The 24,568-nt window shown below is 43.3% G+C and overlaps 1 protein-coding gene across 2 annotated transcripts in view; it reads left to right on the top strand.

Annotated features, from left to right (window-relative positions):
- Window positions 1-24,353, top strand: part of LOC145401186 (BTB/POZ domain-containing protein 2) — a 37,738-nt gene extending 13,385 nt beyond the window's left edge. For both annotated transcript variants that reach the window (XM_080273490.1, XM_080273491.1), the window contains exons 4-7: window positions 169-373; window positions 8,950-9,049; window positions 17,417-17,540; window positions 22,352-24,353. In XM_080273490.1, the coding sequence (XP_080129616.1) occupies window positions 169-373; window positions 8,950-9,049; window positions 17,417-17,540; window positions 22,352-23,090 (1,168 nt within the window). In that variant the 3' untranslated portion in view covers window positions 23,091-24,353. The remainder of the gene's footprint in view (window positions 1-168; window positions 374-8,949; window positions 9,050-17,416; window positions 17,541-22,351) is intronic.
- Window positions 24,354-24,568: the final 215 nt, after the last annotated feature.

Below are 24,568 nucleotides of genomic sequence, written 5' to 3'. Positions count from 1 at the left end.
TGGTGAACAGGGTTATGTGTATGATTATTGCAAACATTGATTTGTTTCATATTAGGAAAACGGATCCAGTAGTGAGTCTGCTGCCAGAGTACAAAAGTTTTTAAATAAAGTTACAGTACAAACATGTGCCTATTGAACACACAGTGTATGCTGCTTTTTTTGTTGCAGGTATATCTACACTGATGACATTAACCTGAGATCTTTTGACCAAGTGTGTGAGATATGCTATGCTGCTAAGAAGTATATGATTCCATCCCTTGTGGAGCAGTGCACCCAGTTTATATGGCGAGATCTTCATCCAGGGAATGTTTGCCGAGCATATGAATTTGCACACTTGTTTGAGGAGCCACGCCTCATTGATAAATGTTTACAGGTATAATGGTAATTCTGTGTTGATGTAGAATATCAGACTGTCATTAATGGAACTAGTACATTAGCAATAAACAGTACTGCAGTACAGTACATCCCCCTTGTACGCGCCTATAAATGCGGCAGAGGACGTCACATACTAGGAATTTGCGTACTGTGAATACATAAACTTTGGGGAAAAATTACATATGGGCAGCTCCCCCCTTCATGGGCAACCCTTGAGACGCCTCTCAAACCTAAGTATTGTACTATACAGGGAAACTATCTAAGACATATTATCTAAGATAAAGTAAACCTACAAGAGTATGGCTTTACTAAGTAAATCATTGGTGGTAGGTGGTGGCGACCATCATCCACTCACTTGATGTAGTACTGCCTACTTCTTCCTTAGCCTTTATCATTCTTTTTCTGTGCCTGCCCTCCTCTCTTCCTACCTATATCTCCCATCTTTCCTGTCACTTCTTATTGCTCTTCTTTCCTTTACAGGTGGCTTTACATTGAGTAACAAGCCAAATGGTTTCCTGTAAGCCAAGAAACCATTTACAACGCTGGGTGGTAACCATATAACCAACCCATACGTGCTCCCTGCGTGTCAGCAAGTGGGTTGGTGGAGGGTTAGTGCCCCTCCCCATAAAACTAATAAATCAAAGTGAAATGGCCACCCCTTATGCGATTATGGCGTCTGGCAGTAGATAGATAGATAGATAGACCTTTACCTGTTATCGCTTCTTGGGGGGGGCAATGTCGAGCACTCGGGGTAACCCCGGATTTGGGCCACTCTTCGCTGCCCGTCTCGCTTACAAGGAGTTCAATTTGTGTACTAATAAAAAATAAACTAAAAAAAAAAAAAAATAGGTCCTCGCGTACAAAGGGGATCGCGTACTCAGAACTCGTGTACTGTGGGGATGTGCCATATTAAGAATGGTACATTACCGGTATACTGCACTATAGCTGAGAGACATAATGTACACTGTATCTTTCAAAAACACAGACGTGTGGTGAACACACTAAAAGTAACAGTTTTGTAGGGTTGCTGTAAAATACACTGGACACAAACCAGATGTGAATAATTAATTCAGTCCACAGTGTGGTGTGTAAAGCTGTCTGAGACATCACATGTTTAACTTAGTTTTGAAGTACAACTTTAGGCCTCTGTGCTAAATGAGCCATTTGCTGCAAACCCCCCCTCTCCCCCCCCCCCTTTTTTTTTTTTATAAGACAGCAGTAGTGATGGCTGGCATGGTTAGGTGTACCACCGAAGTGGATGGAAAAGGTAGAGCCTTGTGGGATATCTGTGCTGGGAGAGGTTTAACTACTTTGGTACCAAGCCATCCCCAACTGTATACAAATGGTTCCCTGCCATACCAACTTTATCCAGTGTCCCCTACAATGTTGGGGATTGTGTTAACCCGCTGACTCCCGTTGATGTACATCCACACGTTTTGTCACTGTGACTCCTGTTGACATATATAAATGCGCAGCAATTGCAGGGTCCCTAATTTGCACAATTTTCATATTTCGTGCGTGATTTTTGGTACGTATACACGGGACACCTTCCTCTACAAGATGCCAGGCAGGGTCAATGCCTTAACCTGCATGACCTCCTCCCCCTCCCCCGCACGCCATTGTCTTGGCAATTCACCTGTTACCAGTGACCTGGCCAGTAAAGACATGTCGTGCCATGGTACGAAAGTCAAGGCCGGAGTGATTCCCCAATCGATGACAATGTGGAAGACAAAGTTTACGTAGCATTAGAGGAAGAAACAGTCAGAAATGATGATCAGGTAATGTTGCCAAAAAAGGTCAGGTATGTTGATGTTTTTGGTGAGTGAAACAATACTTATATTACCTATATTACTGCATGAAAACCAATATACTCTCGTACTGCATATAAATTCGTACCAAATAAATAAATAAATACCGTTTATGAGTGGTGTGGAATAGTTACCTTCCCATAGAACTCATTTTCTTTGGAGCCAGCCTGATAGAAAACACGGTAAGGTAAGGGGTACTTCTACCTGTATTCAGCATTTTAAACCTCAGGTGAACGATTTCTCTATGAATTTTCAATGTTTCACACCAAAAGCGGAGGTTTGAGCCAAAAAAAAATTTTTTCCAAAATTGGTCAGGACTTTGAGGGGGGGGGGGTCAGTGGTGGAAAATTGGTCAGGATGGGGCGGGTTAAAATCAACACTACGCTCTTATTTACTTTTATATCTACAGTCACATAAATCAGTTTTTCTATCTAGCCACATCAACCTTTGCCCATTTGTTACATCGATCATAACTGCACAGAATTGGCAACTTCCAGAAATACCTGTCATTTTGAGGGCTGTACTGTACAGTAAGGCACCAGGTTTCATGCCTAATAGGGACCATGAAAAGTGCTGCAAAAGTTGGGGCATTGACCTTATGGGAAATAAGATAATAGGGACTGGGCCCATCAGAAAACTCACCCCCCAAGTGTATTTCCTACTTTAAATATGTCCTTACATTGAAATGGTTTCCCGTACCCAGGAAACCATTTACTACGCTGAGTGATATTCACATAACCGGGGTTTTTGGCCAGGTTAAGTGTCCCCCAGATTCCTCTGTCTAAAATCACTTAATCATGGGAGACATTTCAAAGAGCCTCACAGGGCCCAATACCTGCAACCAAATGGGCAGATTCATATGGCCATGTGGAATGTGAGAAGTATGAAAAAGGAGAGCAAGAGGGTGGAAGTGGTGAATATGTTCAAGAGTGTGAGATATGCCATGATGGCAGTGTGTGAAACGAAGATGAAAAGATGTGAGGTGGAGGAGTGGGAGGGTGTGAAATGTGTAAGATCGGGAATGAATGGGCGAGGAAGATGCTGGGAAGGAGTTGCTTTGTTGATGAATGAGGTGTGGCAGAGTGGAATGAGAGACTACAAATTTGTCAGCTCGAGGTGTATGTATGTCAAGTTCAAGTTTGAGAAGGTGAAAGTGGCAGTGATTGTAGCATATGCACCATGTGAGGACAGGAGTGAGAGAAAGATAAAGACAGGTTTTGGGATGAGCTGGATGAAGTAGTGGGAGAAATACCCAGGAGCAATAAAGTGATCATAATGGGGGATATGAATGGAAGAGTAGGCACTGGTCCTGAGGATGACATAATGGGTTGTTATGGAGTACCAGGAGAAAATGATAATGGGAAGTGAGTAAAGGTACAGCAGGGAAGAAAGCTTGCTGGTTCCTTGAAAGCAGTGATAAGAAACAGGGAAGTGAGCATGGAAGTGAAAAAGTTACTACATGACAGTATTGTGATACCAACTCTAACCTATGGAAGTGAAGCTTGGATGTTGTTGGAAGGGCACAAGTCAAGAGTGAGAGCAGTGGAAATGAGTTATTTAAGAGGAGCCTGTGGAGTCACATAGAGAAACGGGCTTACAAATGAGGATATAAAGGAGCGTTGTGGTGTGGATGTAGATGTGATAGGAAGCATTAGGAGGAATACACTGAGTTGGTTTGGCCATGTGGAGAGGATGGCGGTGAAAGACTGACGAAGAGAGTGTACGTGAGTGAGGTGGAGGGGGGGAGAGGGAGGAGGAGGCCGAGGATGAGATGGAGGGATGGGGTGGAGAGGTATATGAGAGAGGGGGGTGTGAGCTGGGAGCAGGGCAGTAAAATGGTGGGGGACAGGGCGATGTGGAGGCGATTTGTTTGTGGCCACCCCGAACGGGTTTGAGGTGTCTGGCAATAGATAGATAGATAGACTAAAGGATATGTGTCAGGAGAGGAGGTTGTGCATTTGTAACTCAAAGATGCACATAAATATACATGGTATAGAGGGAATGGGGATCGTGTTGAAAGAAGCCTGATCGATTGCGTGCTTGTAGAAAGGTCGATGTTGGGAATGGTTGCTGATACGAGGGCCGTGAGAGGACGATGTGGAGGTCTGTCAGATCATATGATTGTGGTATGCAAGATCAGGCTGAGAGGAGTGAGGTGGATCAGGAGAGAGGAGTGGTCGGGGAGAAAGACTGAAAGTTGAGAAGCTGAGGATCAAAGAAATGGCAGCTGATTACAGGACCAAAGTAGAGGAGGAATTAGAATCTGTGAATTGGAATAAAATGGATCTGGACAGCCTGTGGAATGCATATAGGGATTGCTTAGTTAGGAATGCTAAAGCAGTGTGTGGTGTGGCAAGAGTGACAGCAAAGAAGAAAGGTATGGCATGGTGGGATGAGGAGGTTAAGAGGGCAGTGGAGGAAATGACGAAGAAGTGGCTAATGTAGTTACAGGAGAGGGGTTCAGTTGAAATAAGAACTGAATATATTGTGAGCATGAAGCATGTAAAGAGACTAGTGAAGAGGAAAAAGAAGGTAAATGATGATCTAGGAAGAGAAATTAATGCAAACTACTCTGAAAATGGAAGTTATTCAGGAAAGAGGTGCAGAAATGTAGAAGTGAAAGCAGAAAGAAATGTGATGGTGTGAAGGATGTACAGTAGGTGGTAGATTATTAACCTATGGGGATGAAGTAAGGACCAGATGGAAAGAATATTTTGAAAGCTTGATGAATGGGAATAGAGAGAGCAGAGCGGCTGTCAACATGATTGGTTTTGGGGGTGTGCAGAGAAGGAATGCAGTGCCAGGATACATGACACTCGCACAGGTGAATGGTGCTGTGAAGCGGCTGAAAAATGGGAAAGCAGCTGGGGTTGATGAGGTGTATGCAGAGATGTGTAAGTGTAGTGGAGAGAGTGGAATGAAGTGCTTGTTGGAGATAGGTAAGATGGCATGGATGAGTGAAACTGTGCTAGCAGAGTGGAAAAAGGCTGTGATTGTACCCCTGTACAAAAATAAAGGCGAGCAATGTGAGTGCAAGAATTATTGTGGCATAAGTTTATTGAGTGTGGTAAGGAGGGTATATGGAGGAATTATTGTAGAGAAAGTAAGAGAGATATTAGAAGTCCTCATGAGTGATGAACAGGGTGGCTGTAGGAGGGGCAGGGATCAAATATTTGCAATGAGAGAGAGAGCAGAGAAGGCTTGTGAGAAGGACCATAAGGTGTTTATGGCATTCATGGATCTGGAAAAAGCATACGACAAAGTGGACGGAGAAGGATTGTGGAAAGTTTTGCACATGTGCGGTGTGGATGGTGGGCTGCTGGGTGCCATCAAGAGTTTTTGTGGTGGTGGTGAAGCATGTGTAAGGGTTAATGGACATCTAAGTGAATGGTTCACAATTGGTGTGGGTGTGTGACAAGGTTGTGTGATGTCCCTATGGTTGTTCAGTGTATATATGGATGGGGTGATAAGAGAAGTAAAAACATGAGTAATGGAGAGTGGGATGGCGTTGGTAATGAACGGTGATGGATGGAATACCTCAAATTTGTTGTATGCTGATGATTTCTTGCAAGTACTGAACAAGAACTTGGTGGGCTGGTGCAGAGTTTTGCTGATGTCTGTAAGTGTCGTGCCTTGAGAGTAAATGTAGAAAGGAGTAAAGTGATGGATATTGAGAGAGAAGGTGACACCCAGTGCGATGTTACAGTGAATGGAGAGAGACTGGAATTGGTGATAGAGTTCAAGTACCTGGGTACAGTGGAAGAGAGAGGAAAATGTGCAAAAGAAATGGAATGTAGAGTGACACAAGGAAGATAGGTAGCTGGTGCAATGAAGGCCTTGATAAGAAATAGAGGCTGGAGTGTTGCAGCTATGCGAGGCTTACATGAAGGAGTGTTAGTACCTACTTTAACATATGGATGTGAGACTATGGTGTGGAATGAAAATAAAAAGTAAGAGCAGTGGAGATGGGACTGCTGAGGAATGTATGTGTTGTACAGAGGGTGGACAGGATATGAAATACAGTAATGTCATTTGTGAAAGGTGTGAAGCAAGGAAGTCGGTGGACATCAGAATCAAAGAGAGTGTACTGAGATGGTATGGTCATGTGTAGAGAATGGATAAGAATAGAGTGGTGAAAAAGGTATATCTGAGTGTATTTGAAGGAGAGAGGAGGTGAGGTAGGCCAAGGAGAAGGTAGAGAGGATAGGGTGGATGAGTGTGTGAGCAAGAGAGGTTTGGAAGTCAGTCAGGGTAGGGAACTGAAAAGAGATCGAGCTGGCTGGTTGAATGTTGTGAGAAGAAGTGCATGATCAGGGATTTGGCACCCCTTTTTAACGTGGCAATGTCCGGATTGACTCAGTTGGATACATTTATGTGAAGCTACAGATCACGGTGAATATTTTTGGCTTATCCGATAGAGCCAGGATTCCAGGGTCTTGAATGTTGAGTGAATGGAAGCCTGGCCCATTGGATTGGACAAATTTGGGCTGTCTGGACATTGCACTCACTCTGCCCTAGGGTGGGAAAGGAGGTCCGGATGACGATGATGATGATGATGTGATATTGGAATATGGGGGACACAACCCAGCTACTCCTCACCCTGCCCTAGGGTGGGAAAGGAGTTCTGGATGATGATGATGATGATGATCAGAGGTTTGTTGAGGCGCTCAACATTCACTCACTCAAAGTAGTGCTGCTTTCGGATGCTTGCCCTTTCCTCTCTTCCTTCTTTCCATCCTTGCTCTTCTGTCTTGCTTTCTTTCATTCTTTCCTCTTCCTTCCGCCTATGGGTGACTGTACACTGAGTGACAAGACAAATGGTTTTCTGTACACCAGGAAACCAGTTACTATGCTGGGTGGTAACCATATAACCAAATTATGGCACCTGGTGGTTTAGTGGGCAATTAACCCTTTGAGATTCCAATGACTATTTCGATCGTCATTTCAAATCCAACCTCAGAGATTCTGATGACGCTTTTGATCGTCATTTAGAGAAACTTTTGTAAAATATTTACCTACAATCACGTTTATGCATCATAACAAAGAGGCTCGAGCATGATGTCACGAAATGGTTGCTCTGTGCGTGGCGGTACTGCACAGCTGGTCTGACTCATGGCTTTGTTTCCTTATAACTTTATTCTTGGTGAATATTTTTCTACAGCAAGATATAAAATTTTTGGTTTTTGCCTAACTTCGACTCATCATTTTGACTTACCGGTAATTTTCTTTGTTTTCCTTTTATGAACATAATATGATAAAGTACAACTATTCAGCTTCAAAATAACACCACAACCAGCATCCTATCATAAAAAGTGTATTTACACTGACCGATCAGAGAAAGACTTCACAAAGCGAATATGCAGCCGAGACTAAAATAAAATTGTGCATCGCTTTCCTTTTGCATTACTGCACAAAGAAATGCAAAAATTACCATAATCTATATATCATTGCAAAGATAATTTATTGTATTTTTTCATGGTTTAAACCAAATTTACATATCTTTACTCATTATTTTTTGCCAAATATTTTTCTATGGCAAGGTACAAATTTTTCCCTTTTGCCTAACTTCAACTCGTCATTTTGACATTTTATTTTCTTTGTTCTCTCTTTTTGAACATACTATGATAAAGTAAAACTATTCAGCTTTAAAATGACACCAAAACCAACATTCTATCATGAAAAGTGTACTTACATGGAGCGATCAAAGTAAAATATCGGGCCGCGAAGATGTGGATCAGCATGAGTGGCTGACTCTAGCACAGAATTAAACTGCCCGGCCCAGAAACCTGATAGGGTTAAGGAACTCCAGTCAGACTGAGCCGGTGCAGGTTTATATCCAAGGGGTGTATGGGGTTTATTGCACACGTATTACCACTCAGGGATGGGTGGGGCTGGTCAATTTCATCTTAAATGTCAGGACCAACTTGCCTCCCGGGCTCCCACACTCTTCATGGGGAAACACTGGATTAAATGATGAATGAATTATTATTATAATGGTGAGGGTGCTCCCAATCCACTCACTCGATGTAGTGCTGCTTTCAGGTGCCTGCCCTTTCCTCTCTTGCTTCCTTCTTTCCTCATCTGAACTTACATCTTTCATTCTTTCCTCTTCCTTCTATCAGGGGGTATCTCTACACTGAGTGATAAGCCAAATGGTTTCTGCTCATGTAATGCCACTCAGGGATGAGTGAGGCTGATCACATTCATCTTATATGTCAGGACCAGCTTGCCTAGCCTCAGGCTTCTACGCTCTTCATGGGGCAACACTGGATTGCATGATGGATGGATGGATTACAGTATTATTATTATTATTATTATTATTATTATTATTATTATTATTATCCATCATCCAATCCTACGCTGCACCATGAGAAGCGCAGGAGCCTGGGGCTAGGCAAGTTTGTCCTGACATTTAAGATGAGAGTGACCAGCCTCACTCATCCCTGAGTGGTATTACATGAGCAATAAACCCCAACCACCCCTTGGATATAAACCTGCACCGGCTCAATCCGATTGGGGCGCTGTAATTACCCATTAAACCACCAGGCGCCAAAATTTGGTTATATGGTTACCACCCAAAGTAGAACATGTTTTTCTGGTGTACAGGAAATTATTTTTATTATTATTATTATTATTATTGTATCCATTTTTGCTTCTTCACCTATGGACAAAGGCATTGTCCCTGCTTGGTGGAAGTAAGTCATTTAGACACATTTTTGTATTTTATTTTTGTTGAAAGCGCCTCCTCATAATTGTATATTTTCAGATCATCCAGAAGGACACAGGCCAAGTTCTGAAAGATCCTTCTTTTGAGAGCATTGATGCTGTGACCCTTTGCAAAGTGCTACAACAAGACACTCTGAGTGGTGAGCTATTCATTGTTTTTGAAATACAGAACCGGTAGTGTCATAGCAGCAGCGGGATGTTCATTTTATATTGTGCTTGATACATCAAGGTTTGAATGGTAATAATTTTTCTTGTAAAAAATCTATTAACCCAGAATGATAACTATTTAGCAAGTACTATTTATGTCTGAACTTCTGCCACTGAAGGAAGGTCATGGAAAAAAAGACAGACTGAGGAACATTTTTGCAGAACTGACATGTCTATTTGAAAAACTAAGAGTACAAGCTGTCTTCTGTTAGTGAGGTGACATCATCATCATCATCATAACTTATATTTCTTTCAAACATATTGCTTACAGTAAACTCTCGGTTATCCGTCGTCACAATAACCGGCCCAGTGCAATATCCGGTGCTGTTTGCTCGGCTATAATAAAACAGTATCAGATGGAATTTGCCAATATCTGGTGCCAAAACAGGAAGCAGTCGGTGGTACTGTGCATTTTTCTCAGCAATGTGTATCATCTGGCTCAGACATGGGACCCAGTAGGCATGCAGGCAGACCCTGCAGCACAGCAACACACACCAGCCAATCACAGTGCACTGCGGAGCATCCTGCCCAACGTGCCAAGCCAACTATCGCCCTACTTCCCCCTGTGCCTCATTTGTTGCTGTAGTGCTGTGAAATATACCCTACTTCTGCATGATGGTTGAGTTTGTGGCTTTTGTAGCATTGCCAACACTAGGTGAGTATGATAATAATTATATTATGTATATACTGTATTACTGTACTACATGTACACTCATGAACACTAATTTCTGCTCAGGGGTGCCTCCTTCCTACCCTTGCATACCCAGGGAAGATAGGAGGGCGGTGGACAAAACGAACTCCACCCACCTCTATCCCAGCTCCCAATCCTCCCGCATACCCCTATCCCCCCATCTGTCATTCTTAATCCCTAAGCGCAAGCTGACGTGTATAGCCGTCACGATTCAGGGCATGGAGCGCCAACGGCTGACGGAATATACCGCAAGCACCTTCCCGCCACTCTTTGAACTCGTGACCATTTTCTATGACACCCTTAGAGTAGGTAGGACCCCCAGGTACCCCACGAATGTGCGGCTCAGTCTGTACACAGCACTGGTAGCGTGAGGAGCCATGTCTTTTTCTTCATCATCATCCGATTCCATACCACCACGCGTACGGCTGATGGCATCATCAACCTCCACGAACATTTTAGTGCTGGGGAAAGGGCTTAGTGATAGTGCCATCAGTTGTGCCTTGGATGAGACCATGTCTTCACGGACACTTAGTGAGAGCACATCCTCAGAGGAGAGAAGGAACTATCATGTTGAGAGCGACCTATCTCGCCCTCCGACACCTACCCACTCTCAGATGCCAGAGAAGGCACTCGAACGCCTGCAGGAGGAGGGCAGGGCCTTTGACAGTGACAAGTTCACTGAGGAGGAGGAGGTAGATGACCCAGCACACCAAACAGGTGAGCGTGGAGTTGGCAGTCATCTGTGGAATAAACTCCAACAAGCAGTTTCACCGTCATGCTCGCCACCTGCTCACTGACATCTCACTCTCGAACGTCCACCTTCACCTCAGCTGAGCACCTCAAGGGCGGAATCACCACAACCAGGCCCTTCAGGAGTGGAAGTTTCCACACGAGCCCCTCATGGTGTTATTCAGCACCAAGCGTCTCTCCAGGGATAGACCACGTCAGGTGAGTCATCACCCCTTTACTCCCCCACCTCCCACACCTCTCCCTCTCATTCCTTCTGACCCCCTGCCCATGGACGTGCACGTGGGTGTGTACGTGGGCATGCATGTACACAGAAAAAACGTCCTGCACATGGCAGATGGGCCGCTTTACCAGGTATGGGTAGAGTGAATACTTTTGTCTGGGAGGATGGAGCAGGATTTGAGCCGTCTGTGCCAGTGTTTGACGAGGAAGGAGCAGGTGAGCTGGAGGATGGGCTTCCCCCCATGCCCTGGACTATTAGCAGTACTGTATATTCAGGGCGATATTCATGACCTCAGTAATGCAGTACCTGGTGGAAGAAGTAAATTTCCACCAGGGAATGTATGTGCAATGGCTGGATGTGGCTGCCAGCAAAAGCACACACATGAGGGACTGGCAACTTGTGGAGGTGGGGGAGTTGTTTGTGTGCCTAGCCCTTACCATGTTGATGGCGCACGTAAGAAAACATGTGCTCTGTGACTATTGGATGATGGATGAACTCGTGGGCACATCTGTCATCGGTAAGTATATGACCCGTGACAGGTACTTGGCTATCCCAAGGTTCCTCCATTTAAGTAGAAATAATTGGCCTGCATTGAATGACAGGTTATGGAAAATTAGACCCATCCTAACAATGCTCAAGGAGTCATTTTCCAGGGTTTTTCATCTGTTTCAGAAAGTGGTAATTGACGTGTTGCTGGTGTTATTCAGGGGCAGGCTGGCATTTATTCAGTATGTGCCGTCCAAGCATCACTGCTTTGGCCTGAAATTCTTTTCCTTTGCAACCACAAGACTGGATTTGTGCTTGATGGGATAGTTTATTTAGCAACAGATGTTGATATACCTAGTGACGATCCTCACAATTTCTTGGCATCAGTCGCGAGTGCTGATGGAAAGGTATTTCAACAGGCACCACATTCTGTACACCAATAATTATTACACTGCCCTGGCGTGAACCAAGTATTTGCTTGAACACGATACTGGGTCCTGTGGAATTGTTAGGGCAAACAGAAAGAATTTCCCTGTATTTCCAGCAAATACTGAGAAAGGAGACCTTACCAAGAAATGTGGGCACATGTTACCCCTTCTCTCGCATGACAAGAGACAGGTTAACATGTTCTTAAGAGTAAATAAGGATGTGTTTGAGGAAACTGGAAAAACAGACCACAGGATCAGGGAACCCATGTTGAAGCCAAATGCTGTCAATGATTATAGTATCAACATGCGACTTGTTGATAAATTGGACACACATAATGGTGAGGTTGATTTCCTACGTGATTCTTGTAGGTGGTACAAGAAGGTGTTTTTACATCTTGATATCACTGTCCTGAACAGTTTTATACTGCTCAAGGAGCTCATCAGGAAACCTCTCTCTCTACAAGAGTTTGAGAGAGAGGTTGCACGCGAACTCCTTGAAGAATTTTCAACTGCACAGGTGCCAGGTACGGGACAGTGGCCACAACGGACAGGCTAAGTAGTGCAGAGTATTTCTGGCGGCACAGGCTGGTAGATATTGGCCATACCACAGCAAGTCGTTAGGCATACAGGCAGTGCCATGTCTTTAACATGACCAAACGCCATCCACCAGCACGAAAAGAGACAGCCTACCAGTGTGCAGAGTGCAAGGCACCCCTATGCCCTAAATGTTTTTGTGAGTATCACTCTGAGCATGATTACTGAGCAAGTGTATGGGAAAGTGTAAATAGTATAGAGGTATGGACGAGTGTGTGTTTTTTATAAATACTGTAAGTGAAATGTTTGTGATAGGTGGGGGTACTCAACAGCCACTCACTCATTGTAGTGCTGCTCTCGGGTGTCTGCCTTTTCCTCTCCTCCCTCCATTCCTTCCTTCCTCTTCTTTCTTTACTCCATTCTTTCCACATCCTTCTGGGTACAGGTGACTTTACACTCCCTCTTTTGTCTTTCTATCCTTCATTCTTTCCTCTTCCTTCTGCCTGTGGGTAACTCAACACTGAGTGACAAGCCGTATGGTTTCCTGTACACCAGGAAATCATTTACTATGCTGGGTGGTAATCATATAACCAAATTATGGCGCCTGGTGGTTTAGTGGGTAATTAAGGCACTCCAGTCAGATTGAACCATTGCTGGTTTATATCTAAGGCATGGTTGGGGTTTACTGCTCACATAATGCCACTCCGGGATGAGTGAGACTGGTCACTCTCATCTTAAATGTCAGGACCAACTTGCCTAGCCCCGGGCTCCTATGCTCCTTTTGGGGCAGCACAGGATTAGGTGATGGATGGATAACATCATGCTTTGGTGGCCTTCCCTCTTTGGTGTTGTCATGGTGTCTGAAGTTTATCTTTCTCCTTTTGTTCAATTATGGAGTTTGGGATAATGTAGATGCCCTTCTGTTCTCAGTGGTAGCCATATTTCTACTCTCTTGTGGCTGCCAGAGTTGAGGGCTTCTCATTTGTGGCTGAAGTCCTGCATCAAGTTGTTGGATGCTTGACATCGACTGAAGTCCTGCATCAAGTTGTTGGATGCATGACATCGACTGAAGTCCTGCATTAAGTTGTTGGATGCTTGACATCGACTATTCTTTCCCCTGATTTGAGACTTAGCAAGTGCTACTAGGTTTGGTCTGCCCAAGCTTGCCCATCCCTGCTCGAGGATTACCAACCAAGTGGATCTAGTATTCTAGTGCAAAGTTGCTGAGGCAGGCTAATGAGGATCCTGGTGAGTTATTTTGTTTTGGGGGATTGTCTTGTTATAGGTCACTGTTGTGTAATATATGTGCTGTATATCTTCTCAGTCATATTGATCTGAAATCATAATTTTGCCATCTGAATGAATGGTGCAGTCTTCTTCCCTTGCATTAATCCTCATAACTGACAAGTGAAGGTACTGGAAGATCTAAAAGAGTAATATTCGTTGTTTGCCTGTTATTCATTGGGGCAGATTCTTTCATCTTCACTGGAAGAATTTCACCATCAGGGATATGAATACTATATTCTTGTACTGTACTTTAACATGCCTAATATTGCCATCTCAGCATCCCAAATTCTAAACTATAACAGGAGATCGACACTAAAATATGATGGTAGTTATGATACAGTGCAGTGGAAAGGATGTATAGTTGTAGCGTTGTCTTTCTCATAGCTATGGGAAATAGCAACTAAATGATGAATATCACACCCAAGTTGAGAGTTATTGCTGTTAATTGACCTGAGTCTGTCTGGTTGAGCAGATCCATCAACTGCAGGCAAGTAGCTGCCCTTGTAAGGTTGCCCTGTGCAGTGAGCTGCTGATCTTTCATGGCTGACAGCACCTCACCACAGCAAGGCACTGGGAATAGCATGGAGGTATAGTTCCTTGGTGGATGCCGCATTTGTGTCTCCAGCGAGTTAACATGAGCATCATAGTAGGCTCCACTTCACCCCGTAAACTGGTTATATTGTTACCACCCAGCACTGTAAGTGTTTTTTTGGGGGTTACAGGAAACCATTAGGCTTGTCACAAAGTGTAGTGCCGCCTGAAGTGGAAAGAATAATTATAAATGGCTACAAGATGGAAAGGGAGAAGCAGGAAAAGACGCGGGCAGACACAGAGGGAAAATGAGAAGGGGGAAGGAAAAGTAGGCTGCATTACATCAAGTGAGTGGATGATGGCTACCACCACCTACCACTCTAAGTTAAGAGTGACAGTATAATAGCCTTTATGGAGCCTGAAGAAGACTATGGCAAGGTATATTGGGGTGGACAATATGGAGGGTAACAGGATGTATTGGTATGCATGATGTAGATTGTAAACTCATGAATGGCATAACAAGCTTTTGCTTGGATGCAGAATGATATAGGGGATGATGGAGAACTGAGTGCATAAATCAAATCTAGAACTGAATGCATAAAGCAGATCTTTAATGATGAATTACCGTATAGTAAAAATGAGTGCGACAAAACATCAGTTCTAAACTGGATTGGAGATTTTGAGATTATATATGCCTGATCATTCAGAGCAGATTGTATTTTCACTGCTGGTTCTGAGCACTGCTGTAAATGCATTTCTATCTATCTGTCTATTGCCAGACACCTTAATCCCGTAAGGGGTGGCCACAAACAGATCGTCTCCGTGTCACCCTGTACCCCGCCCTTTCATTGCCCTGCTCCCATCTCATACCCCCATCCCTCATATACCTCTCCACTCCATCCGTCCATCTCATCCTTGGCCTCCCCCTCCCCCTCCCCCCCTCCACCTCACTCACATATGCTCTCCTCATTAGTCTTTCACTCTCCATCCTCTCCACATGTCCAAACCACCTCAGTGTGTTTCTCCTAACGCTTCCTATCACATCCACACCACAACGCTCCTTCACTTCCTCATTTGTCAGTCTGTCTCTCCATGTGACTCCACATGCTCCTCTCAAATAACTCATTTCTACTGCTCTCACTCTTGACTTCTGTCCCTCCAACAAGGCCAAGTTTCACCTCCATACATTAGAGTTGGTATCACAGTACTGTCATGTAGCAACTTTTTCACTTCCATGCTCACTTCCCTGTTTCTTATCACCACTTTCAAGGAACCAGCAACCTTTCCTCCCTGTTGCACCCTTTCAAGCACTTCATCCTCTAAACTTCCATCCTTACTCACCACACTACCCAGGAAATGCACTCACATTTTCCATTTCCTCCTCATCCAGCCTCACTGTACATTCACTGATTTCACTCTTCTCGAAGACCATAACTTTACTCTTCCCTACATTCACCTTTAGATTCCGTTTCGTACACACTCTCACAAACTCATCCACCAAGCCTTGTAGTTCCCCTTCGTCTTCACATAACAACACAGTATCATCTGCAAACAACAGTACAGGTAGTTTCCAAACACTGCCCTCTCTAACTAGGGCCACTCCAACATCCACTGCCCTACCTTGTATCTCTTTTATAACCCCGTCCATGTACAGATTGAACAACCATGGAGACATGACACATTCTTGTTTCAATCAAACCTTCAAATAGAAAAATTCACTCACTTCACTATCCACTCACACTGCAGCCTTAGCACCCTCATACATACTCTTCATGGCCTTCAGCAACTTCCCATCTACTCCATATATTCTTAATACTTTCCACAATCCTTGTCTATCCACCCTGTAATATGCTTTCTCCAAATCCATGAAGGCTGCATACAACTTCTTTCCCTTCTCTAGAAACTTTTCCACTAAAGATCTAAGAATGACCTCTTCCCTTCCTAAAACCTCCCTGTTCTTCTCCAACTAATTCCCCTGTTATTTCCCTAACTCTGTCAATAAGTATCCTACCATATATTTTTCCTGTTACATTAAGAAGCAGTGGCTCAATCGGTAGAGAGGTGGCATGCGATCCTACCGGACCCAGCTTCAAATCTCTGCTGGGGTAGGGAACAGTTTAAGGATTTGAATTTCATCTAAAGCGGGCGTTACCGATCTACCAGAAGACCCGCAGACTTGTCGTAAAAATACCCCCGCTAATACCAATACACCAGTCCTGTATGAGATAGCCCTAGCATGTATTCAATATGGACGGTGGGTGTTAGCGCCGAAATGGTGACATGTAGAGGTGTATGATATGTAGGAGGACTACTGGGCCTTGGGAGCAGGCTGTGAAGCCTAAAGACAAATGCCCCTATGATTACCACACACTTCCTTTACCCCTTTTCCTTTGTACAGGGGAATAATCCTCTGGGACTCTACCTTCCTCCCAGGCCAATCTGCACATCTTCCACATCCATTCTACTACTCTCAGTCCCCCATGCTTCAGCATTTCACCACACACTCGATCAATTCCAGGGGCTTTCCCCATTTTAACTTTCTTCATTGCTTCCACAACTTCCATCCTACTGATGTCTTCCTCTCTTCTCACATCCTTCCTTCTCCTAGCCATTCCCCAGTCACTTATACTTGCATTACTTTCATTCTCTATGTTCAACAATTTCTTAAAGTGTTCTCTCCATCTGCTAACATTTTCTCCCTTCTCCACTAGTAATCTACCATTTTTATCTTTCACTCCCCAGCTAACTTCTTTGGCACCCTGTCTAACTTTCTTCACCTCTTTCCAGAACATTTTCTTACATTCCCTCCACTTTACATCAAGTTCCTTCCAAATTCCTCATCCACTCTCTTCTTACTCTCTCTTACTAATCTTTTCACCTCTCTTGTCCTCCCAACATATAACTCTCTCTTCTGTCTCTCAACTTCTTCCACGCTTCTGTTTCTCATCCACTCACTATATGCTTTCTTCTTTTGTCCCACAGCCTCTCTCACCTCTTCAGTCCACCATGCTGTTCCCTGCACCCCCTTTTGTCTTCTCATCGCTGCACACACCACCTTGCATGCTACACAGATTTCTTCAGTAAATATCTTGCATACACCTTCCACATCCCCCATCTGCTCCAATTTATATTTACTCAATCGCTTCTCCACTTCCTTCTTATATTCTGCCTGTTTTCCATCCTCTTGTAACTTTTCCACTCTCCTTGTATGTACTACTTCCTCCTGTCCCTCCCATCTTCTGTTTCTCCATTTTATTTAGACTTTAATTCTGACCACCACCAAGTGGTGATCCAAAAGTCCACTTCCCCAACCTCTATATACTCCTGCATCCATTTCAATACAGTATTATGCACATAAAGTATTTGATGACAGTGGGTGAGGCAGCAGTTTGGGAGGCGTGTGTGCGCTGGGCAAGGCAGGAGTGTACCAGACAGTCTCTGGCTGTGATACCCTCCAACCAGCGTAGTGTTCTTGCAGACTTTATTGGTTTTATCAGGTAAGACTTCTTTCTTCATGTAGTCTTTGGCTTGTGTAGGTTTGTTTTGCACAGTGTGTTATGCTTTCCTTTATAAGCTAAATTTTTGAATAATTTCTAATTGATCAAGATTCTGTTGAGTCACAGACAAACAAACAGATTAGGAAGTTAGAGTGCAGTGCACTGTTGATGTGGATGAGCTGGAAAGTGTTAAGAGAAGTACAGTAGCTTCAGATGATTTGGTCCTCTGGAGAGAATTGAAAATGAGAGGCCAGACTAGCAGGGTGTACGTGAATGAGCTGGAGGCAAGAATGGGAGGGGGAGACCAAGAATGAGATGCAGGGCAGGAGTGGAGAGGTGAATGAGTGAGACTGGTGTGAGTTTGATGGAGGGTATCGTAATGGTAGAGAACAGAGCAACATGGAGGCAGTTTGTTTGTGGCCACCCCTTATGGGATTAAGCTACTAACTATAGGTGATAGATGGATTTTTGTATCTGGGTTGCAAGACAGCTCTTGAGTTTTGAGGTTGGATATTTACACATAGCTTGGATATTTACACATCAAAAGTTATATTGGTGATCAGATGCTGAGTGGCCATAGTGTGTTGTTTTTATCAACATAATTGTTAATTCCACTGTCAGAAATACAGTACTGTATGACAGAAAGGAGACAACACAGTTCTAACTGTTGAATGAGTCCTTAGTTCATTATCATCAGCTCATATCCATTAAATGTGTTCCAGATATCATTGTTAATCTGTTGATGTGCTTAGATAATCATTAAGCACTGCACAGTAGTTTGAATTCTTTGCAAGAGTTTAATACCAAGTGGTTTCCATTGGATCTAGCACTGCATGATTGCCCTGTTAACTCCCCTTCAGTCTGATGATGCATTTTGTTAGATATATTTTTGAAATCCAGGTTGTAGATGGATGGCTACCATCTGCCCTAGGTGCGATACCATCAAGAGTGAAATTTGGCTGCTAGCTTGGTAATTAACAACAGACATCACTTTCAGCCAGGAAATTCAGCCACGAGTTGAGACTCTCACATTGTTATAAATCATATTAAGCATCGTGGGTGTATTTTTCCAACAGTTTCCTGGAACTGTCAAAAATTAATGGACTGACTTTGCAGTTGGTTTAGATTCCAGTTCATAGAAAATATCGGCTGTAATATGATCAGCCTCTCAGTATGGAGATTCCTGAGAAGGGAGTATGGTATCACTTTCATGTTTATATACAGGTATCTTCAGTTTTATTAACTGCAGGAGACTTTAAAAACTGGAGTGGTCAAATATACCCTCCATTAACCCCTTCACCACAAGGCATCTCCCACAAGTTGAATGAAATTGTTGTTGTTATTGTAGAGTAACCTGGTCTGTCAGGTTGAGAAGACACATCAACCACAGGCAAGCATCCACCCCTGCAGGGCCATCCCATGCAGTGAACCAATGTTCCCGTGCAGCAGACAGCGCCTCACCATAGTGAAACGCAGGGAAAGGTGTGGAGGTTTGGTTCCTGGATGGAAGCCGCAGATGAGTCTCTCCGCTAAGAAGGGGCGCCATAATAGGCTCCACATCACCTCATTATTTAGTTATATGGCTACCATCCAGCATTGTCAGTGGTTCCTGGGTTACAGGAAACAATTAGGTTTGTCACTAGCATTGAGCCACCTGAAGTGGAAACAACAGTAATTAAAAGGGACAGAAACAATGAGTAAATATGAAGAAAGGAGGTCAGACAGAAAATGAATGATGAAGGTGAAGGAAGAAGTAGGCAGCACGGCATCAAGTGAGTGGACAATGGTCGCCACTTGAAATTTTTTAGTAGTAACATTAATAGAGTAGAAAATACATCATGGGCTTGAAGGGGTTAATAACCTATAGTGATAAGTTAGAATTCAATTATAATTGGCCAAACACAGTCAGATGTCCAGTTTTCCTTGTTGATGTTCATAGTGGCTGTATTTCTCTCACTGATAAAGATAGCCAAGTTTTATTTCAGTGAGTAAATGAAAGGATTATAGCAGTGAAAATACTGTTTGGTAAAGTCATGATTTCAGTCACATTGGCAAATGCACAACAGGCTGGCTTGGAGGATGTAGAAAAAGATAGATTCTGGTATGACTTTATATGTGTGGTTGGGGAATGATGAGATTGTAGTTTTGGTTGGGGATTTATATGGCCATGTGGGTGAGGCAGCTTAAGAATATGAAGGGGTACATGGGGGATGGCATATGGTATGAGGAATGCAGAAGAGCAATTAAATATGACTATGCAACATGCATTTTAGGAAAAGAGAGAGTAGGCTGATTACAGTATATGATTCTGGGGATAATGGAAGCCAGATTGACTATTTCCTGGTCAGGAGGGCTGGTGGGAGGTTGGTGAGGGATGTTCAAATTACAGGGAGCTAAGAGTGTGTGCAGCAACACAATTATTGGTATGTGACATTGTAATGAAGGAGCAGGTGGTAAAGAAAAAGACCTACTATATGCATCCAGGAGGAAAGCATGGAGGCTGAAAACCAAGCAGTAAAAGATGCCTTTTATAGCAAGATTAGTACAGTTGTGGTTGAAGAGGAAGCTGTTGACAGATGTATTAACATGGTATATAAAAAATTAGTAATTTAAAAATGGGGAATAGGAATCGCTAAAAAAAAAAAAAAAAAGTAAAAAAACAAGGAAGGATCGCTGGAGAGCATGCAAAACCAGCAAGGATTCAAGTAATGTTGCATTTTCAATTCCACACACACACATGTGTGTGTGTATGTGTGTGTGTGTAAAATTGAAAATGCAACATTACAACCTTAGTCACCCCTTTTCCCTTCCTAAATCCCCCTTGTTCTTCTCCAACTAGCTCCTCTGTCATATGCCTAACCCTATCAATAAGTATTCTGCCATATATTTTACCAGTCACACTAAGAAGGCAAATACCCCTATAGTTATCACATACTTCTCTCTCCCCTTTTCCTTTGTATAAAGGATCAATTATACCTGATCCAGTCCTCTGAAACCCTTCCCTCTTCCCAAGCCAATCTACACAACTTCCATATCCACTCCACAACAATCTCACCCCCATACCTAAGCATTTCACCACACACTCCATCAATTCCTGGGGCCTTTCCCAACTTAATCTTCTTCATCGCTTCCACTACTTCTTCCCTACTGATCTCCTCCTCCCTCCTCTCATCTCTTCTTCTCCCAGCCATTCCCCAACCACTTATACTCACACTGCTCTCACTCTCTACATTCAACAAATCCCCAAAGTGCTCCTTCCATCTCCTCAATTTCTCTTTCTCCACCAGCAATCTATTATTCCTATCTTTCACTCCCCTACTATTTCCCCTTTCATACTGCCTTACTTTCTTTACCTGCTTCCAAAACAATTTCTTACTTTCCCTCCATTTCACACTCAGATTCCTCCCAAACTCTTCATCCACTTTCTTCTTACTCTCCTTCACCAGTCTCTTAACCTCCCTTCTCCTGCTCACATATACCCCTCTCTTCTCTCTCTCATCTTCTTCCCTACCTCTACTCGCTAACCATTCACTATTTGCCTTCTTCTTTTGTTCCACAGCTCGTTTCACCTCATCATTCCACCACGCTTGCAAAAAATAATGGATGACTGTACAGTACAGTACACTGTTTAGGGGTGTGGCATCCACACGTGGCAGATGGTGCCTTCTTTGGTTCGGACTAGGGTCCTTCCCACAGCAAGGTGCTTGGAAAAATTAGGTTTGGCTCCTGGGTGGACACTGCAACCGCTTCACCCAGGGAGCACAGTATTACTGTGTTGGCACCTCATTAGCACCTCTACCACAAGGAAGCAGAGCCAGGGCCAGGCTGAGACTCTTGTGTAATCAGAGCCAGGTCCAGGCTGAGACTTGTGTTAGTCATAATGAAACATCTTGAATTTCTTGTTTCCCAACAGATCCCAGTAACTATTGGGGAGTAATTAGCTGGTTTGTGCACTTGGTTAAGTTCCATTCCAGAGAAAACATCAGCTGTACTATTCAGTCTCATTATGAGATAAACCAATGCCATCATTTTTATTTTAAAAATACTCTAGGCAATGTAGTGTAGTAGTCAGTCTGTTATTTTTATGACTAACATTTCATGCACAGTGGTTTTTATATTGTTTCATTATATTTATACTCTCTCCATGCTAACTTGACCTAAAACTGCCATCTGTCTGTCCTCATTGGTAAGTGGTAATATGAGAAACAGTAGAGTATGGTGCTAGTCATATAGAAGTGCTATAGAAAGGATGAAGAGTTGTAGTATTCTTCTCTCCTACTGTTGAGCTTAGGCTGCAAGAAAATGAAAATCTCCCAGTTCATGTGGACAGTTTGTTTAATTATTATTTGTACTTTGAGACAGTACACCATCCACTTACTAGATGTAGTGTTGCTTTGGGTGTCTGCCCTTTTCTCTCTTCCTTCCTTCCTCTTTTGTCATTCTTTCCTCCATTCTTTCCTCTTCTTTCTGTCTGCGGGTGACTCTACACTGAGTTACAAGCCAAATGGTTTCCTGTACACCAGGAAGCCATTTACTACACTAGGTGGTAACCATATAACCAATTAAGGTGCCTGGTAGTTTATTGGGTAATTAAGGTGCTCCACTCAGTCTGAGCCGGTGCAGGTTTATATCCAAGGGATGGTTGGGATTTATTGCTCATGTAATGCCACTCAGGGATGAGTGAAGCTGGTCACTCCAATCATAAATGTTGGAACCAACTTGCCTAGCCCCGGGCTCCTACGCTCCCCATGGAGCAACACAAGATTAGATGATGGATGGATGAGACATTACAACCTATTTGTCTTTTTCAGGTTTTTAACCTTGAGCCCAACTGAGTTTGCGAACGGTCCTGCAGTATCGGGCCTTCTAACACAGGAGGAAAGCTACACTCTTTTGATGAACATTTCTGCACCTGGAGTGACAACAGTTCCAGAACCATTTTCTCACAGCCGTGAGAAAAGACTGAAAGAGCCTACACCTCCTGCCAATCTATCACTAGATATGAGAGGCTCCAGTCGCCCCAGAGAAAGCCCTCATATTCGCTGTGAATGTGCTGGAGAGGTTGTGGCAGATGTGCTGTTAAATGAACAGTTGGTTGACTGTTCTCTCACATTTACAGTGGATAAAAATGTCTGTATTTATGGTATGGAAGTACCTACACAGCTGAACCCTGAGAGTATTGAGCAACAGGGAAGTATGCAAGGATCACATCCTACATACTCTGAGTTAATATATGCCTTTTTACAAGACTCTGATGGTGCCCGGCTTACTTACACTCATTTTACTGCACGTGTTGCATGGAATACTTCTGTTCAGGTAATATTTAATAGACCTGTGTATATTTCAGCTAACAAAACATACAAGATTGTTGTTGTGTTAAATAAGGTTGGAAGGTATCCTCTCTTTGTTACGTCTCAGTTTGTGACTATCAGTGACATCCTCTTTACATTTGGAACTCGGAGATCTACCCATGGACTGGGGCTTCTCAAAGCAATTGTATTTGGTTGCACAACTCATGAGCAGGATAGATATGGCTTTGTTGTTCAGTGATTTATCAGTGTTGGAAGTTGCTGTTTATGGACACACTATATATTCCCAGAAATGTACAGTAAAAATATTTTGTCCCCTTCCATCTAGCCAAGTCAGTTATTAAAGTTCTATACTGTATTACATTTGAAATCTTCAGGTAAAAATGAATGAGAGACAGTAATCTACATTTCAGTGTTAGGATTGAAATTTTATAGAATTTCTTTGCAACCCATTGTAGGACAGGACCTGATGATATTTTACTGTTCATTGCCAAACAATTCTATTTAGGTGAAGACTTCTGCCCAACAGAGGGTTAGAAACAAGTTTGGTTAACCCTGTGTATGGGCAAGACATTGCTTATGGTATGAATTTTATCTTCAGTTTTATTCTTGATGCAACCAGGTGATTTTAGAGATTTTATTCTTGTGATTTTAATCAGCAGCTCAACATTGGTCAGATGTAAATCAGACTGCTGTATATGTATAAAAATTATCATGTTTCATGTAATATATTAAATACTGAATATAACTTAAAATGCATATGGTAGGCCAACACAGGCAAGCATGTTGGAGCCTTTATAATTGATAAGATATAAACAGTGTTATATTTTGCTGGGATCTCTGGAAGACTATCATTGGCACTGTTGTGTTTGTTTTGCTTATCCTTAGTTCACCAGTCTTGTTTTAAAGTTTTAATTTTCCATACTGAAATTTGGGTCAATGATATTTTAGGACTGTGCAGTGCTCCCTCGTCCAAGCTCTAGTCGTTTCACTGGTCCAAGCCCTAGTCCCTGTATCAGCCCTAGCCCTGACTCCAGCCCCAGCCTTCACCCATCTTAGCTATGGCCCCAACCTAGTTCTGATCTTCATCCCAGCCCTTTTCCTGGCCCCAGCCCCAGTCCAAGCCCTAGCCCTAACATCAGTTCCAGTCCAATCCCCAGTACCAGCCCAAGCCCTAGCCCTAGGATTAGTTCCAGTCCTTGTTCTAGTATTAGCCCCAATCCAACCCCAGCCCTAGTCCCAACCTCAGCCCTAACCCTTGCCCTATCCCAGTCCTATCTCTGGCTCCTGCCCTAGTCCAACCCTATCCCTGGCCCCAAGCCTAGCCCTAACTCCAATTCTAACCCTAGCCCCAGCCCTAGCCTTAACCCTAGCCCTATTCCTAGCTCAGCCCTATTTCTGGGCCCAGCCCTAGTCCAGCCCTAGCCCCCCCAGACCCTCCATAATATTAATCACCTAAGCCACTATACCTAACTTTGAAGACCCAAACCTAAACCAACCTGTAAAAGACCCCCACCAAGCATCACACCTACTTCGCCAAGAAATATTTTTGGCACCAGTGTCATAAAAAATAAAAAAAATAAAAAATACACAAAATGAAACTATAAAATTATAATTCAACACCGAAGGAAAAGAAATGAAATCGTCAGTGTGGAGCAACAAACTATCGATAATTTCCATATATGACTGGGAGACGGAAAGGAGGGATATGAGAAGGGA

This window comes from Coenobita brevimanus, chromosome 55 (genome assembly GCF_032717465.1).
Source record: "Coenobita brevimanus isolate Jiangsu-jjx chromosome 55, ASM3271746v2, whole genome shotgun sequence".
NCBI classification, from domain to species: domain Eukaryota; kingdom Metazoa; phylum Arthropoda; class Malacostraca; order Decapoda; family Coenobitidae; genus Coenobita; species Coenobita brevimanus.
This window is presented reverse-complemented; position numbering and strand designations above follow the sequence as displayed.